Raw genomic sequence first — 17,738 nt, 5'->3', positions numbered from 1 at the left:
ATAAACGGTAAAGAGAATGGGGCCTGCCAATAATAACGAGTAAGTTTTCTCATCCTTTGTTGTACCCCATTTTATAACATTAGATATACTAAAATGGTTATGATGTGCTACCGGATGCTTGGATTCATCATTTCATTATGGCAATTCCATAAACGGTAAAGAGAATGGGGCTTGTTAATAATAACGAGTAAGTTTTCTCATCCTTTGTTGTACCCCATTTTATATAACATTAGATATATTAAAATGGTTATGATGTTGGGATTTGAATCCTAGATGCCATGTCTTGAAGGTGTTTGCATGAGCCATAGGTTGAATGCAAATTTTGATTCTAATTTATTAATCCCGATCATTCCACTCTTATCAGAGTTGACATGCTCAATTGTTTTTACTCTTAAAATTAATCACTCGTAGGTTTACAGGGAAGTTGAGTTCCTTCTATCTGTGCTCAATTTTTTTGTTTTTGCCATTACAGTTGCTGTAGTTATGTAAAGAGAATGGGGTCTACCAATAATAAAGAGCATGTAGGCACTCTGCAGTTCAAATTCGAAGCCATGCTCAAAAGTTTTTCTCTAAGGCTCATTGCTTTGAGTTCATTACAAGATTTCCTTGATTAAGTAAATGTATTATATCTTTTATTACCAAGATTTACTTGATTAAGAAAATGCATTGTATTTTTTATTACATTGCAATGAGTATAGTCATAGGCAGGTTCAACCAGTCAGTCTGTTTCTCATATGTATTATTTATTTTAGTTTTGATTCTAAATTTTTATTTTTACTTTAATATTTATGACAACTTGAGTTCTAACTTTTGGATTTTAATTGTGTTATTAATTTATTATTTTAAATTCTAAAACTAAATTCATTAATTTTTATATTTAGTTTTAAAGTTAAAATTTTCATACAAAATTTAATTTAAATAATATTTTTTATTTATCCTTAAAAGTATATTTAAAGTTCAAATTTAAAAAATAAAACATAATATAATATTTATCATAAAAATAAATATTATTTGATTAAAATAATTTTTTTTAAATGTTATGTTTTTAGTGACGTTTCTGTGAAAAGAGTCATTAAAGGTTTGTTCTATAGCGGCGTTTGTGATAAAAAGTGCCGCTAAAGGTCATATTCTTTAGTGGCATTTGTGACAAAAACGCTGCTAAAGGTCATGGTCTTTAGCGGCGTTTGTGACAAAAGCGCCGTTAAAAGGTTATGGTCTTTAGCGGCGTTTGTGATAAAAGCGCCGCTAAAGGTCATGATCTTTAGCGGCGTTTTTCACATAAACGCCGTTAAAATAACGACACTTTTTGCGGCGCTTGTGAAAGTGCTGCTAATACTTTTAGTGGCGCTAAAAAGCGCCGCTAAAGGCCTAAAAAAACGCCGCTAAAAGTCTATTTTACTGTAGTGATACAAAGTTGGCTCACTGATACTTCTCTCGAACCCCAAGTTTGTCAGATATCTGTCTATTTTGTCATACTAGACCCTTGGTGCATGTTTTAAGCCATACAAGTCTTTTCTCAGCTTGTACACACTATCTTCTTTGCCTGGAACTCTGAAACCTTCAGGTTGTTCAACATAGATCTCCTCATCAAAAAATCCATTGAGGAAGGCAAATTTTACATCAAGTTGATATATTTTCCACTACCTTTGTGCAATCAATGCAATTAGCAGTCTGATTGTATCAAGCATTGCCACTGGTGCAAATGTTTCAAGGTAGTCAATTCCATATTTCTGATTGAATCCCTTCACAACCAGCTTTGCTTTTAGTTTGTTCAAGCTTTCATCAGCATTATGTTTGGCTCGAAACACCCATTTTACTCCTATGATCTTCCTATTAATTGGCCTTGCAACTTACTCCCAAGTCTGGTTCTTGCTAATCATGCTCATTTCATCGAGCATGGCTTGCTTCCATCCTTGTTGAGCTTCAGTCTCTTCAAAGCAAGTTGGTTCCACTTCAGCCTTCTCCTATATCTCACTCAAAGGTCTGGTTCCCCTGACTGGCTCATGGTCAATGTCCATTTCAGGATCATTGTGATCAGCTTTAGTCTGATCTATCATCATGTCTTCAACAGTACTTTCAGGCTCATTCTTATCCCAGTTCCAGTTCGATCTCTAATCAAACACTACATCTCTACTCATAAAAACTCAATTGGAAGTAGGATCTAAAATCCTATAGCCTTTCTTCACATTGTTGTAGCCTACTAAGATGCCAGGGTAAGCCTTCTTTGCCAGCTTATCTCTCTTGACTGCAGGAATATGTGCATAGAAAATGCAGCCAAAGATTTATAGAGGACCAACTGATGGATTGAAACCAAACCAGGCTTCAAATGGAGTTTTTTGAAACAAAGACTTGGTTGGCAGCCTATTTTGAAGGTAAACTGCAGTGTTAACTGCCTTAGCCGAAAAATTCTTAGGCAAATTCCTTTCAAACATTAACCATCGAGCCATATCAATCAAATTTCTATTCTTCCTCTCATTGACACCATTTCGGTGAGGTGTGTAGGTGTTGGTGAGCTGGTGCTTGATGTCTGCTTCATCACAAAAGCCCTGAAACATTGTTGAAGTGTACTTTGTGCCATTATCTGACCTTAATGTCTTCAGCTTGCACCCTGATTCTGTTTCTGCTACAACTTTGAATTTCTAAAATACTGAGGTCACTTCTGACTTGTGCTTTAAAAAGTAAACCCAGCAAAACCTCGAATAATCATTAATATAGAGGATGAAATACTTGCTACCATTCAAAGACTGTGTCTTCATAGGCCACACACATCAGTGTGGACTAGTTGCAGCTTTTCTAAGGTTCTCTAGGCCTTGTTCAAAGAAAATGACTGTCTAGTTTGCTTTCCTAGCTGACACACTTCAAAAACATCCTCTTTCTCAACTAATTTTGTGAAGTTTTTAACCAAGTCCTTTTGGTCAACTGAACCAGTGACTTGTAGTAGGCATGACCTAATCTCTTGTGCCACAACTTAGACTCATCTAAGACAGTTGTGTAAGCACTCTCTAAAATTTTGTTCCAATCCATAACAAAACTCCTGTCTGAGTATTGCTTCATTGTTTCTTCTTCCTTCATCTTCAAATTTTCAAAGTCCTTTCTAAAATTCAAGAGTTGTTGTTGTCTCGTTCTTTCAGTCCCTTGAAACTTCTTCTTGAGCTTATCCCAAGCCTGTTTTGGAGACTCACAAGCCATGATCCTTGTGAAGATCAATTCTGACACACTGTTTTGGATGCATGACATTACTTTGTATCTCTTGGCTCTATCATCAGAATGCTAACTGAAATGAGCCACAGTGGGGTTGACTCTCAAAGGTGGTGGTTCAACATCCGAGTTGACAATCTGCCACAAGTCAAATGCCTGCAGGTAGGTATTCATTTTCACTATCCAAATGTGGTAGCCTTCACCATTGAACACAGGTGGTGGAGTTGGAGAGAAACCAGATGAAGACATGGTTTTGAGGATTGAAAAACAATGATAGCTCCACTAAAAAATGAGCTCTTGATACCAATTGTTGGAACTAAGAAATCAGAATGTGAAACTTTGACAGAAACTTAAGCAACAAGTTTAAATATCTTGCTGATTAAATAAGAAAATCGGCTTGAGTTTTGTGAACAAAAGAATTGCTTAATTGAAACCAAAAATGAAGAAAAGTTTGAAATATTTCATTACAATGAATAAAGGCACAAAGCCATTACATATACCAAGCATTTCAGCTGGTCAAAAGATGAGAAATTACCTAAACATGTACCTAACTCCACTAAGTTGCATAGAAAATTGATAAACATAATTTGTACACTTGGTAAAGCTGATTTATCAATCCATTAGCGCCTAATTACATCATGTATACTAACAACTTAGTTCATATTTTACTAAGTAACAAGACATTCATTTCAAGTAACAAAACATAAGCATGATCTTCAGCAGCAATTTGCATGGCTCGGGCAGCTTGGTTTGCTTTATGTTCTGCATGTAAGCCAACTTCAACAATTAGTTGAAGAAGAAAATTCCAAGCATATGATGAGTAGTGACATTGCTTCATTAAACATACTGAACCATGTGAAGTTGAATGAAGCCATTCAGACACATTTTCCAACTACTAAACAAACAGAGCTCAACTTTAGTAAAGAAAACTTGAAGAGAATCAAAAAACAACTTAAGCAGGCGTTTATTGAATTTTACCACAAGCTTAGGCTTCTCAAGAAATACAGGTGACCATTGGCAATTACCGCCACAGTTTTGGTCTATCTTATTCAAACTTTTCATTTTTTTTCTAAAGTAATCCACGTTTATATCTGACAAACATAACTGTTAGTATCATCTTCCAAATATATGAAAAAACTTGGATTAAATTGAACATTATAGATTTAGGTTCATATATGAAATTCACTCTTGGATCTGACAAAAAAGTTATTCTTGTTTTTGGTTTCTTTGTCTTTGAAAACAGCTTCATGAATATTTTGGCGTTCTCTAAAATCATGAAGAAATATGTTAAGGTACAAAGATATATTTTTTCCATTTGCTTCATTTTGTTGACCAAGATAATTGATCAAAGACTACATGAAAGCAAGATATCCAACTCAATTTTCATTTTTATGATTGTTACAGATCAGTTCAAGAAGGGCATCAAGAAATTATATGAGAATAGTGGATAATTCTTATCTTGGCAGTTCCGATGAAGTAAGTGCCTCACTGATAAAATATAATGTACAAGAATGGCAACCTCATATATAGTACAAAATTGTGAACTTTTAGTAATAAAAAATCAAATATGCAGTTTTCTACATAATTTTTTCACTTAAAATGGTTCAGGTAACTTCTTTGAGTCCTCATCTGTATTACTTGTTTTGAATTGAAGGTAACCAAGCTAATGGAGAGGGTTGAAGGAAAATTCATCAAGCATTTCTCGAATTTGAACCACTGTAAAGGAATGAATAAGCTAAGGCCGAAAACTAAGAAAGAAAGGCATAGAATATCGTTTTGTACAGGTAAAGAAGCTCACTTGAGATCTTACAAGTAGAGAATTCATTGAGGTTGGTTGTGTTGAACGAACAAACATGAATTTGCAGGCCTCTTTGTTGGTTGCACAGCAGCTCTGATACTTGTTCTTATATTGATCATACATGCGCTGAATATCCTCGGTAAGCAAGGAAAAGCTCAGTACATGGAAAACATGTTTCCCCTTTATAGGTAATAATAACTGAATTAACGTCAACAATTATATCAGACCATGAAATTGTTTCATTAGTGTACTTCAAAGTCTAATGCATATTCTGTCAGCCTTGGTACCTAATGATTTAAATTTTAAACCATCTACCTAGTTAGTAATGCCTTATATCTTGAATTCACTGTTGGTACATAACCTTCTTCGATTTAACGTTCTTTCCATGTTTTTGGATGAATTTGAATTCATATTGCTCTGAAGTTTTTACTATTTTGTGAGAAAATAATCATAACTGTTCATTCAATGTATTGGACTACTATGTATTTGACAAAAGATACTTCATTTTTCTTGCAGCTTGTTTGCATTCATTGTTTTGCACATGAATGCTGCCAACATATTCTTTTGGAGGCGGTATCGAATTAACTACACCTTCATATTTGACTTCAAGCAAGGGACCGAGCTTGGTTATCGAGGAGTTTTGCTCCTGAGTTTCGGTCTTGCAGCTTTAGCACTGGCCAGTGTCATCTCAAATCTTGATATGGAAATGGACCCTAAAACAGGAGATTACAAAGCACTAACTGAACTGCTTCCCCTAATCTTGGTCACAGTAAGACTTACTGAACTAAACTGATGTACATTCCTTGATCAATCTTCTTATTTTAAACCTTTCTTGAAACTCAGCATGTTCCTTTTTTTTGTCTCTGCAGCTTGCACTTGTTATATTAATCTTCCCATTCAACATCCTATACCGTTCAAGTCGCTTATTTTTTCTCACAATTCTGTTCCACTGTATTTGTGCTCTTCTTTACAAGGTAAATTAGAAGGACAAATCACTAAAGCTCAAAGAAATGGCTGGAATTTAAGAACCAAACAAATATACATTTTCATGGGTGCATATCTCTTTGTTGCAGGTCAAATTCCAAGATTTCTTCTTGGCAGATCAGTTAACTAGTCAGGTAAAGGAGTGTGGTCTGATCTAAGCATGAATCTTCTACAATTACAACTTACCATCTTTAGATGGAAAAAGGGTTATAGAAAATGTAGTTTGACTGTTTTATACTAGGTGCAAGCCTTGAGAAGCCTGCGATTCTATATTTGCAATTTGGTTGGGGAGACTATAAACATAGGCAGAACATTTGCAAAATGAACGATGCTTTCAACACTTTCTACTTCGTTGTTGCAGTAGTTCCATATTGGTCTCGTTTACTTCAGGTATTTCTTCCAACTTAGATAAAATTATTAAGCTTCTTACCAGCCTTGGAGACTTAAAAACTTAAGTTCCTTGTGTAATATCAGTGCCTCAGACGCCTACATGAAGAGAAAGATCCAATGTAAGCATACAACGGATTCAAGTACTTTTTGACAATTATTGCTGTTTGCACAAGGACTGCTTATAGCCTGCATGCAGGAACTGGGTGGAGAATTGTAGCTTGGATCTGTTCAGCCATAGCAGCTATCTATGGTACGTATTGGGACCTTGTTATCGACGGGGGGCTTCTTCAACGCCGCTCTAAAAACCGTTGGTTGAGAGATAAATTGCTTATCCCTTACAAAGTTGTATGGCCATGATAAGAAGAAAAACATGTGCTAGTTCTAATTGATAATGAGACTTTGCAGCATTGAGTAAGTAATTAAATTGGTGGATGCAGGCATTGAATATATTGCTGAGATTTGCATGGATGCAAACAGTGTTGTTAGGATCGTCCCGATTAAGCAACGAACAAGTAAAAATAGTAGAAGAAATTGAGAAGATGAACACACAAATTTAACGTGGAAAAACCCCTCAAAAGAGGATAAAAAACTACGGGTAAAGATAATTTTACTATAATGGCAAAAGAATGAAGAGTACAAAAGATGGAGATAAAAACTAAACCCCGAAAACCCGAAAAACAAAGAACCCTCAAACGTAAACACAAAATTCTCTGAATGTGTTATGAGTTCTAATCTAATGGGTGTCTCTTAATTCTAAGATTGTAAAGGAGCCTATTTATAGGCTAAATTAGTAAGTCAAATAAACTATACTAATAAATGCTAAATATATTATACTAATAAATACTAAATCTTCTAGAAAGAAAATATATTTTTGTTTAACTTGACTTGCAAGCAATCTCTTAGAATTTGGGTCACACAATTCTAACAATCTCCACCTTGACACAAATTCTTTCAATGCCATCTTTGCCAAAACCCGCCACGGGCCTATCTTGAACTATGCAGGGAATTAACTGAGTCGAATCTATGCTTAGAAGCTGGAAGACTTCTAGCGTTCGACTTGTGCACTGCCAAATCAAAACTAACCCGGGTCTGATTTTCACGAATACAGTGCCCTAACTTTTCAAAACCTGCATCCAAAAGAGAACCTCTCTTCAACGAAACGGTCATACCTTTTTCCCTCCTATGACCAAGTTGCCTCCGCTTCAAATGAGTTGACTTTGACTCCGTAACGGACGAGGGACGTCCGATTTCACCGGTCACTGTAGAACCTTCCAGAATATAAAGACTGCCGGTTCTTTTACCTTTTAACAAAACGAGAGCTCCACGAGATACTTTAATGTCGCTCGACTCGATGTTGATTCTGCATCCTTTCAAGTCTAAAATACTCAAGGAGATGAGATTCTTTCGTAAATCAGGTACATACCTGACATCTGAGAGTGTCCTAATCGTCCCATCGTGTATCCTAATATTAACAGTACCAATACCGATTATTTTACTAGATGAATCGTTTCCCATGTGCACAACTCCACCTTCAACTGAACTGTATGTGGAGAACCATTCTCTATTGGGACACATGTGGAAAGAACATCCTGAATCTAGGATCCACTCAGACGTAAGCTTGGAGTTATCTCTCGTTGACACTAACAAGAAATCATCACCGCCTTCATCGACCAAATTAGCACCAGCTACATCTTCCTCGTTACTCTCAGCAGCTCTTTTATTTCGCAGTTTATAACAATCTGCTTTGACGTGACCTAACTTTTTGCAATAGCGACACCTTTTGTCTCGTTTCTTTGATGCTACCAAAACGGAAGCTTGTCTATCTGCTTTGCTATTCAAATCAAACTCATTGTCGAGTTTGTCTCTACTCAACAAATGACCCTTCACATCTTCGAACGAGAGTTTGTCTCTGCCATAAATCAGGGTCTCCCTGAAAGACTTGTATGAAGAGGGTAAAGAGCACAATAATAGCATAGCTTGATCTTCATCGTCAATATGAACCTCAACGTTCTTTAAATCATTTAAAAGAGTAATGAATTGACTGATGTGATCTTTAAGAAGCTCACCTTCGTTCATGCGAAACGTAAATAGACGTTGTTTTAACACTAAACGGTTAGCCAGAGACTTAGTCGCATAAAGAGTTTCTAACCTTTTCCACAAGGCGAATGAGGTCTTCTCCATCAATACCTCCTGCAATACTGTATTCGCGAGGCACAACTGGATTGCAGACAAGGCCTTTTCATCAAGCTCTTCCCATTCTGTTTGATTTAGATTCTCAGGCTTTTTCCCTGTAACAACCTTTTTCAAGCCATTTTGAACTAGAATTGCCATCATCCGAACTTGCCACAGATTGAAATTTGTCTCACCATCGAACTTCTCAATTTCAAACCTTGTTGCTGCCATATCTGACCGGGCTGATCTATGAAAGTTAAACTAGCTCTGATACCACTTGTTAGGATCGTCCCGATTAAGCAACGAACAAGTAAAAATAGTAGAAGAAATTGAGAAGATGAACACACAAATTTAACGTGGAAAAACCCCTCAAAAGAGGATAAAAAACCACGGGCAAAGATAATTTTACTATAATGGCAAAAGAATGAAGAGTACAAAAGATGGAGATAAAAACTAAACCCCGAAAAACAAAGAACCCTCAAACGTAAACACAAAATTCTCTGAATGTGTTATGAGTTCTAATCTAATGGGTGTCTCTTAATTCTAAGATTGTAAAGGAGCCTATTTATAGGCTAAATTAGTAAGTCAAATAAACTATACTAATAAATGCTAAATATATTATACTAATAAATACTAAATCTTCTAGAAAGAAAATATATTTTTGTTTAACTTGACTTGCAAGCAATCTCTTAGAATTTGGGTCACACAATTCTAATAAGTGTTGAATTTTAAGGTGTCTTTACACAGAAACATTAGCTGCTATTGTTGCCAGTCTAGAGATCATTCGTCGCGGCATCTGGAATTTCTTCAGGTTAACCTTTAGATCAGCCTAGTGTTTATTCAATTAGAACCATTTATGTTTTCAGACCAATATAAAGATTCTGTATAAGAATTTGAAGCCTTTGAACATTGTGATAGCCATTTCCTATTGAAAATGAGTAGGTTGGAGAATGAACATTTGAACAATGTTGGCAAGTTCCGTGCATTTAAATCAGTACCATTGCCTTTCAACTATGAAGATGATGAAGATAGGGATGTTTAGGCTGCTGCAAAAAATACGAAATATTGGAAGCAGATAGCAAAGATGGAAAAAAATTGTAAGAGAAACAACTAGCAATGCAATTGTTTCGGTGTTGAGTGGAGGAAGTTCTGAAATCATTTGCACCCAAATTGAATCATAAGCATATAGATGTATATTTCATCTAGCTTTATACTGTAGATTTTTTAAACTCTTTGCTAGTTTGGATTAGTTCATTAGATTGCTTCATTCTTTTTATATCACGTATGTTAAGAGTGTTGTTGAATCGTAATTGTCTATTTGTGTATAATTTTGTTGAATCAAACAGTTGTTGATTGCTTAAAAAAATAAAGTGATTGAATGGAAGTTCTTAGAATTTTATTTTTAATATTTTAAAAATCAGATTTAATGACATTTAAAAAAAACTCATTTGTTTACAAATTGTTTCTATTGAAAAATTACAGAAATTTAAAATAAACTTCAAAAATTCAACTATTTTAAAAATAATTTATAAAAAATTATAAAAAATAAACATAATGTGAAATTCTAAAAAATATATAAGTCCTAAATTATAAAAAATTTTAAAAATATTATCTAAAATAATACTTTTTTGAATATTCTAAAATCATAAATTTAAAGCCTTAAACAATTAAATTACCAAATTAAGTTTATCATACTAATTATCTTTTTTTTTCCTTCTTATTTTGCTTTGAAAGAATTTTTTGCCGAAAGAGTTTTCAACCATACATGACCTCAAATTTATATGATCTAGCTTGGAATTTACTCATATTGTGAACAAGATTTTAATTTTAATTTGTTTAATTTTTAAAATTTAACTTGGACAAATTTATTCAACTCAACTTGGATTTTATCTCACTCGATTCAATTTGTTGAGCTGAAGCAGTTGCTAAATAACAAGCAAAGTGCTGGCAGTAGTGACAAAAAAGTTGACACTTTTGGAAGCTTGGCTCAAAGAGAATTTTCCATTTTCTTCAAACACTTACAACAAGTTAACCTAAATTTATCAGACTCCAATGACAATTTCCTCACTCTTGAACCTTTGACGACTAGAACTCTCACCATTAAATTTTCCATTGAAAACTTAGCTTGTAAAACCACGAAATAAAGGTTTTACAACCAACTACACTCACACAAATAATTTCCTCCCTTGAACATGTTAAGTACTCTCAAATTAAGTACATCAATCTTTAAAAGTCTCTCAATTGCATAGAAATTTGGAGATTTGCTAACACAATAACGATCTACCACAATCTCTGTAAGCAATAGCTAAACTAACTAAAAATAATATAATAATAACAAACAAGGTAAACACGACTATTAGTAGTGAAGAATTCAACGTTCCAATTAGATCCAACTTCCTCGATCCAAGGGATTAGATAGACTTGATCAGATGCTCCAAATATATTTCTCTTAGTAATATGATCTTCATTGATGGACTAGATATAATTCATGATCTTAGCACAACCTAAAGATATAGTTTAATAAATTTCCAATCACTTAAATATGAAACGTTAAATTTATCTGCCAGAGTGGGTAAGGAAGTGTACACTTCCTCAAGCACATTTCGGCCATTCCATATTTTTCAACAATCTCTTTTTTGTAATTTGTTGAATAAAACTCATACACACAGGAAACAATATCATCAAATAATTTTAACTCCTCCTTAATACATTGCCCTTAATTTTAAAATGTAATTTAAAAAATAATTAAGTAAATTAATCATCAATAGAAATTTATATCAATAATCAACAATGAAACAAGGAAGATAATGCAAAAATAGTAATAACCATGCACTCATCAAAATAAAATTCATTAGTAGCAGCATCACAAGTAGCGACTTAAGGATTACAATAATCTAAACTAACCCCTCTAAAAAATCAACATATCATCATAAAAAATCATCATCAGAATTACTCCCCTTCAGCAACATCCTTATCTTAATCTCTCCCCTTCAACAACAACACCCACCATCATTACTCCCCCTTTTCGATCAACACAATTGTCAAACTAATCTTCATCAGGGAGAGCTAATAGATCAACACGCAGGGCCTTCTGCTTGTCTATAACCTTCTTGACAACCTTGGTCTCTGCTTGTAATCCGACAACTTGCCTCTCATTCAACTCAAAGTAGGAAGAGAGTTCATCAATCATTCTTTGGCGAATGCTTGTAGGAATAACCTTGAGGCTTGAAGCAGTGGGCACTTTTTGAGTCTGAGATGCTTCTTCCTTCTCTACACCACCACTATAAGAATCAGTGGCTTCTTTCTCTTGGTCGTTGATAGCATGTTTCCCTTCCAACCATTTATGGGAAAACTTTAATTTTGGCATTGGTTTCTTGAACTGTTCTGTAGCTCTAACAATTCGAAGATTATGCAAGATTTGGAAAATGAGAGAGGGAAACGACTAACATGTATCTTGGATGAACTTTCTTAGCATTCTTAACAATTTCATCAAATACCAATTGCCCAAGGCACTACACCAAAACAGGCTTTTAGCAGCGCTTTTTTAGGCCTTTAGCGGCGCTTTTTAGCGCCACTAAAACAATTTGCGGCGCTTTTCGAAGCGCCGCAAAAAACGCCGCTAATGACAGCATCGCTAACTTTAGCGGCGTTTTTAGCAATAAATGCCGCTAAAGACCATGAGCTTTAGCGGCACTTTCCTACAAACGCAGCTAAAGACCATGACTTTTAGCGACGCTTTTGCTACAAACGCCGCTATAGATCATGACCTTTAGCAGCGCTTTTCCAACAAACGCCGCTATAGATCAGGATCTTTAGTGGCGCTTTTCCCACAAACGCTGCTATAGAACAAACCTTTAGCAACGCTTCTTGCAAAAACGCCACTAAAAACATAACATTTAAAAAAAATTATTTTAATCAAATAATATTTATTTTTATGATAAATATTATATTATGTTTTATTTTTTTAATTTAAACTTTAAATATACTTTTAAAGATAAATAAAAAATATTATTTAAATTAATATACTTTTAATCAAATCAATTTTATAGTGAATCAATATTTTTCACCTTTATCCTTTTCTGAAGCATTAAATTTCAAGATAGCATCACTCAATCTCGGGCATATTAAATGTTAAATTGGTTTGCTACCATCAAATCTTATCTATAAGATAAAAAGTAGCATAATGCTTCTAGAAAATAATCCAAGTGAGAAACTATGGAAGTAATACTGCAGAAATCAATAACAAGGGTTTTAACAAACATGTTCATATATCCAGCTCGCAATTGAATAACATATATCATACATCCAATATTTTCAAGAAGTAAGCAAATCAATGACGAAACAAGGATAGCAGTAAAATATGTAATGCCCACCGGTGACCAAAAGGAGCCCAGACGTAAGTTGCTTCAAGAAAACAACTCTCTTCCCCATAAACCTTCCAGCCAACAAAATTAACACGGTCCCTGGTGTAATGCTTGCTGTAACTTTGCTACGGTAATCTCGAGAACAGCTATGCTATCTAAAAGCTCCTGGGCCTGAAATCCAAGTTTCAGAAATTGAGAAAAGAACATAAAAAAAGAACAGAAATCCCATAGAAGGAGACTGACCTTATCTGGAAGCTTGCCTGGAGAACTAGAAGAAGGTGAACCACAATGTTCAACAGCACTTGCTAGAGCTAAGTGCAAATCGGTCTCTTTCTGCAACTGCTGCTGCAACTTTTTAACCTGTATCACCCAAGTGGTAGCATGTTGCATGAGAATGAGATATAAATCCTGCACAAAGCTGGCTGTTACCGGTAAGAAAAAAAAAGAAAATCAAAACATGTATATCATGATAACGGCATGTCATTCATTAGCAAATTCTCAACGAGTAAACAATTGTTTCATGTTTTCATATGTCTCCCCTTAAAAGTCTATTATTATGCCGATGCTTCTTTGCTGGTATAAAAACATGATTTCAGAATTTAAAACTCTTTTAATGGGACTTACCATCCTGGTATAACAACATGATTTCAGAATCTAAAACTCTTTTCAACAAACCTAATCAAATATATCATAAATTCATAATAAAAACCCTTGCTCTCTTAGTAAAATTAACAATTTCCCCTCATAATAATTTGGATTCTGGAAATTTTAAGGAACATAATAAAATTAGCTATTGCAAATTACCTCCAATTCAGAACAAGAATTACAAGAATCATCCCCAGCTGAAAATGACTTGCTCCAAACCTTACCACTCTTCCATTGTAAATACCTATTAATAGAACTTCTTCCCCTGCAAAACCATCAACCATACTGCATTCACCATTACAAAACCAGAAAAAAAAGCAGAAAATGAAAAAGGACAAAAAAAAGACCCACCAACTGATTGGTAGAATAAAACCCCCATTATAACCATCTCAAAAATGAAAAGCTATTAAACTAAAATATGAGCAAGAATTTGATAGTAAAAACAATTGCACATAAAAAAATCATGTAAAACAAACCTTATTGGTGAGAATTCCTTTGATAATCCTACAAAGCACTTCCATTGCATATTTGTTCAACACAAACTCAAATGTTGAATATCCTACCATGGTACGATGCAGATTTGCACAAACAGAAGCATAACACATTCATATCAAAACACCAATTTCAATAGGCTATGCCTAATTTCCAATTTTTCATATTTGGAATGCAAAGGCATATATATAATTTCAACTTAGATATAGGTATAACAGGGAGTAAATCTATCTAATTCACTAACAGTATAAGCTATTAAAAAAATAAAGCAAGTAATACATAATTCCACAAATTTTCAAGTAAACTCAACAGAATAAATTGAAACAAATGTATATATATTTTTAAAAGTGGGGGTTTACAACGAACTTGACTTCAACAGTGAGGAAAAAGGATAATTACAAGTTAACAGTGAGGAGATCACGTGAAACTGAAAGCAGCAGATCCATATCGAAGCTAGTTAGAATGGAAATCTATGGGAAAGCAAGCATAGATTAAAACTTCATAGAACTTTCTCTAAAAACTTCTTAGTAAACTGCTTCAGTCTACTTTTTACTTGTACAACAATTACATGATATGCCAAAATAAAAAATATGGGTCTGCGCCACAGAATCCATAAAAAACTTCATAGAACTTTCTCTAAAAATTTACTTGCCAATGTTCTCAACCTTTTTTCAGGAATTTGGAGCATGCAGAAACCATATAATTTAGCTATCCCATTTTACAGTGAAAGCTAGGAACACACAAGAAACAGATGAAAAAGGATAAATCTAATACTCGTAAAGCATCAGTAACTTGGTGTCCTTATAGCCCATCTTTTTGCAGAGACCATCTATTCTCAGCATTTTCTTCTTTGAAAAACCCGTAAAATATGGGTTTTGGTGTTAAATAATGCGACTTCCATCAACATCAAGGTCAAAATCATAGCTTATTCTTCCATGTTAAGAAAAGTATGCTAAAAAATGAGGGTTAGAAAATAAAATAATGCCTGGTTTGAAATATACTTTATAAACTAGCATATGGAAAGCAACTGATGAATTGAATTTCATCACAGTTTCAGATGAGATGGAAAATTTAAGAAATAAGATATCAACAACAGTAAATCAGTGCCATATAACTTGATAGTTGATATACAACTACATAAATCAAATAAGCAATGAAATTTAAGGCTTCACTAAGTTCAACAGTTACTATAATAAGCGCTTTCAGTTTATACATCATCAATACAATTGACAACCACACTTCTAATTAAAAGGTGAATCAATCTTAACAGTTACCTGGCGTGAATAATGCTCAGCGTCCCTCTTCATGGCAGCCATTTCAACCCTCATTTTCTGCACTTCAGCCTGCAGCCAGACAAATAGATCAGAGAAAATAAATCCACAAATCAGCCAGCAAAAGAAAACAAAATAATCTTGATATAAATGTACAATGATAATACTTGCCTCTAATGAAGAGGGCTTGCTCTCAGCATCTCTTTGACCTTGGCGTGCACGCTCCACTTCCTCCTGCCATGCCTGCATCTAACATCACCATCTTTAAGCCACTGCCTCTTACATTAATTACAGTTGGTGGAACAGCTAATGGCCACAGATTGTGCCTATAACTAGATATTAATTACATTTTGAACTGTTAACTTCAGAATGTTCTTAATGATATAGAAACCCACATTCCAGTAGATTACTTGAGGTACTGAAATCAAATAGGTAAGATGCATTTTATTTTCTAGACTGGCTAGATGGAAATAGACCAAAAAATATAATTTGCAAGACAGAGTTCAGAAAGTTACATCCTTATCATATTTACCTGAAGCATTTGATTTGCTTCTTCTGGGGACTTCTTTTGTCCACGACGAAAACGAGCTTCCATGTCTTGCAATTCTTGATTTAAAGATGTGCATTCAACCTGATATATCAGGTTAATTTTAAGAGCTTTTTCACTTCATATTTAGCCCAGCCAGAAGGACAAGCTTTCATTAAAAAAACACTGTTATCATTTTGTTTTACCTCAAGAAGTGCCACCTTCTGTAAGTTTTAGCATTCCATTGTGAATGTTAAAAAATTTCCAAACTCACCGTCGATCACAAAGCACGAGACTGCCGTCATCGAAGCATATAAAACAAACATCTTCTTCATCATCCTCATCCTTCCTTTGAGGCGCTGGCGGCGGCGCCGATGACGACGTGGTTCTCACTTGATTCCTCGACGGTCTTCCTCGTCTCCGCTTTCCAGCACTCATCTCAAGAACTGTCACTCCATTCTCCTCCTCCGCTGTAGCACCAACAACTCCACACCTTGTAAAGAATCACCACTCAAACTCCTACAACTATTATCAACAGAAATAATCAAAGAAATATATACTGAAAGCAATAGAAATAAATAAGAACACCTCTTGAACAGGAGGAAGTGCGGCTCTTCTTAGTTTTTCTCTTGACATTTTCCCTTGAAATCCTGTTTCATTTCTAGAGTTTCAATGGAAAGAAAGTACTAATTTTCTTCTTCTTATTCATGAAGATCTGATTGAAAGGGAAAATGGGAAATTTGGGGGCAAATTTTGAGATTGAAAGAGAAAAAGAATTAAGGACAAACTTTTATTTAGGGGCATTTAGGGCACTCGATGGATATGAGAAAAAGAGGGAGTAATGAGCGGGTAGTCAAAAATTATTTTTTGGGAGTGGGCGGGATTTTAATTTTTTTGGCAGCGTTTTTCAGAAAAACGCCGTAAAAATTTATTTTATTTTGTATAAAATGACGCCGTTTGGCTCTGCTGAAAATTTCAATATATTTTTAAATCCACATGCCAATACATATAAAGTCTATCTAATATATATTTCTTAAATAATTTAAACTATACTCATAATTTTAATATATTTAATTTATTATTATCTCTTTTATAATTATATAATAACATATTTAAAATATAAATTAAAAAATAATTAATCTAAACCCAACAGCCTAACCTGACCCCTAAATCTCTAAACTTTAAATTCCTAACTCTTAACCCCTAACATTTAACTCTTAAACCCCTAACCCCTAAACCTTAAATTGGGCATTGGCAAAATTTAATAAGTATATGCGGCGTTTTCTTACAAAACGCCACTAAAATATTTCAATCCAGGACATAAAAGGCGCCGCATTGATAAAATGCTCTTTATACTTGCGGCGCTTTCAGTAAAACGCCACAATAATATTTCATTCTTTACGAAAACGGCTTCGTTTTGACATATTTAAAATCATATGGAAAAACGCTAGTATAAAATCTTTATTCCTCAAATTAAACGGCACCGTATAGAAAATTTAGAACATAAATTTGTGGCGATTTTTGGCTTAAACGCCACTATAAAATTCAATTTTTCTAATGAAACGGCACCGTTTTTAAAAATTCGAATGTATATTAGCGGCGTTTTTTGCTAAAAACGCCGCCAAATCTCAATTTTTTATATTCAATTAGTATAAAAACTTATATAAAATTAATAATGTTTACAATTTTTTTATATCTTTTACACTTATATAAAAACTTATTTAATATATAAATTAAAAAATACTAATTACCCTAAACCTTAAACCCTAACTCGACCCCAAATCTCTAACTCTAAACCTCTAATCCCAAACTCATAACCCTAATTACCCCAATTAACCACTAACCACTAACTACTAATCCTTATTATTTAATATTTATAATTTAAAAAACAAAAATTA

The 17,738-nt window shown here is 34.1% G+C and overlaps 1 protein-coding gene and 1 pseudogene across 14 annotated transcripts; one reads left to right on the top strand and one right to left on the bottom strand.

The window, feature by feature from the left end:
* Positions 1-3,279: 3,279 nt before the first annotated feature.
* Positions 3,280-9,633, top strand: LOC121213554 (phosphate transporter PHO1 homolog 7-like; annotated as a pseudogene).
* Positions 9,634-12,748: 3,115 nt separating this feature from the next.
* Positions 12,749-16,649, bottom strand: LOC107922582 (golgin candidate 1). Of its 14 annotated transcripts, none has more exons than XM_041087091.1 (9): positions 16,429-16,643; positions 16,047-16,365; positions 15,847-15,945; positions 15,486-15,563; positions 15,318-15,386; positions 14,028-14,110; positions 13,711-13,816; positions 13,150-13,314; positions 12,749-13,077 (listed from the first exon to the last, which is right to left on the bottom strand). In XM_041087091.1, the coding sequence occupies exons 6-9, from the start codon at positions 14,075-14,077 to the stop codon at positions 12,994-12,996; spliced, it is 405 nt and encodes a 134-aa protein (XP_040943025.1). In that variant the 5' UTR covers positions 14,078-14,110; positions 15,318-15,386; positions 15,486-15,563; positions 15,847-15,945; positions 16,047-16,365; positions 16,429-16,643; the 3' UTR covers positions 12,749-12,993. The 14 variants fall into 14 exon arrangements, with proteins under 14 accessions (XP_040943025.1, XP_040943026.1, XP_040943021.1 ...); XM_041087092.1 differs by having other exon boundaries at positions 16,047-16,359; XM_041087087.1 differs by having other exon boundaries at positions 16,115-16,333.
* Positions 16,650-17,738: the final 1,089 nt, after the last annotated feature.

This window comes from Gossypium hirsutum, chromosome D01, assembly GCF_007990345.1.
Source record: "Gossypium hirsutum isolate 1008001.06 chromosome D01, Gossypium_hirsutum_v2.1, whole genome shotgun sequence".
In the NCBI taxonomy this organism is placed as follows: Eukaryota; Viridiplantae; Streptophyta; class Magnoliopsida; order Malvales; family Malvaceae; genus Gossypium; species Gossypium hirsutum.
The sequence above is the reverse complement of the archived record's forward strand: the minus strand, read 5'-3'. Positions and strand labels throughout refer to the sequence as shown.

What these genes read in the sequence shown, in the direction of transcription:
- LOC107922582 (XM_041087086.1), bottom strand. Translation starts at nt 14,077, where the DNA reads ATGCAATGGAAGTGCTTTGTAGGATTATCAAAGGAATTCTCACCAATA. An exon ending in AAGGAATTCTCACCAATAAG is followed by an intron (nt 13,817 to 14,027) that starts GTTTGTTTTACA and finishes ATGGTTTTGCAG; the next exon opens with GGGAAGAAGTTCTATTAATA. An exon ending in ATTCTTGTTCTGAATTGGAG is followed by an intron (nt 13,315 to 13,710) that starts GTAATTTGCAAT and finishes AGCTTTGTGCAG; the next exon opens with GATTTATATCTCATTCTCAT.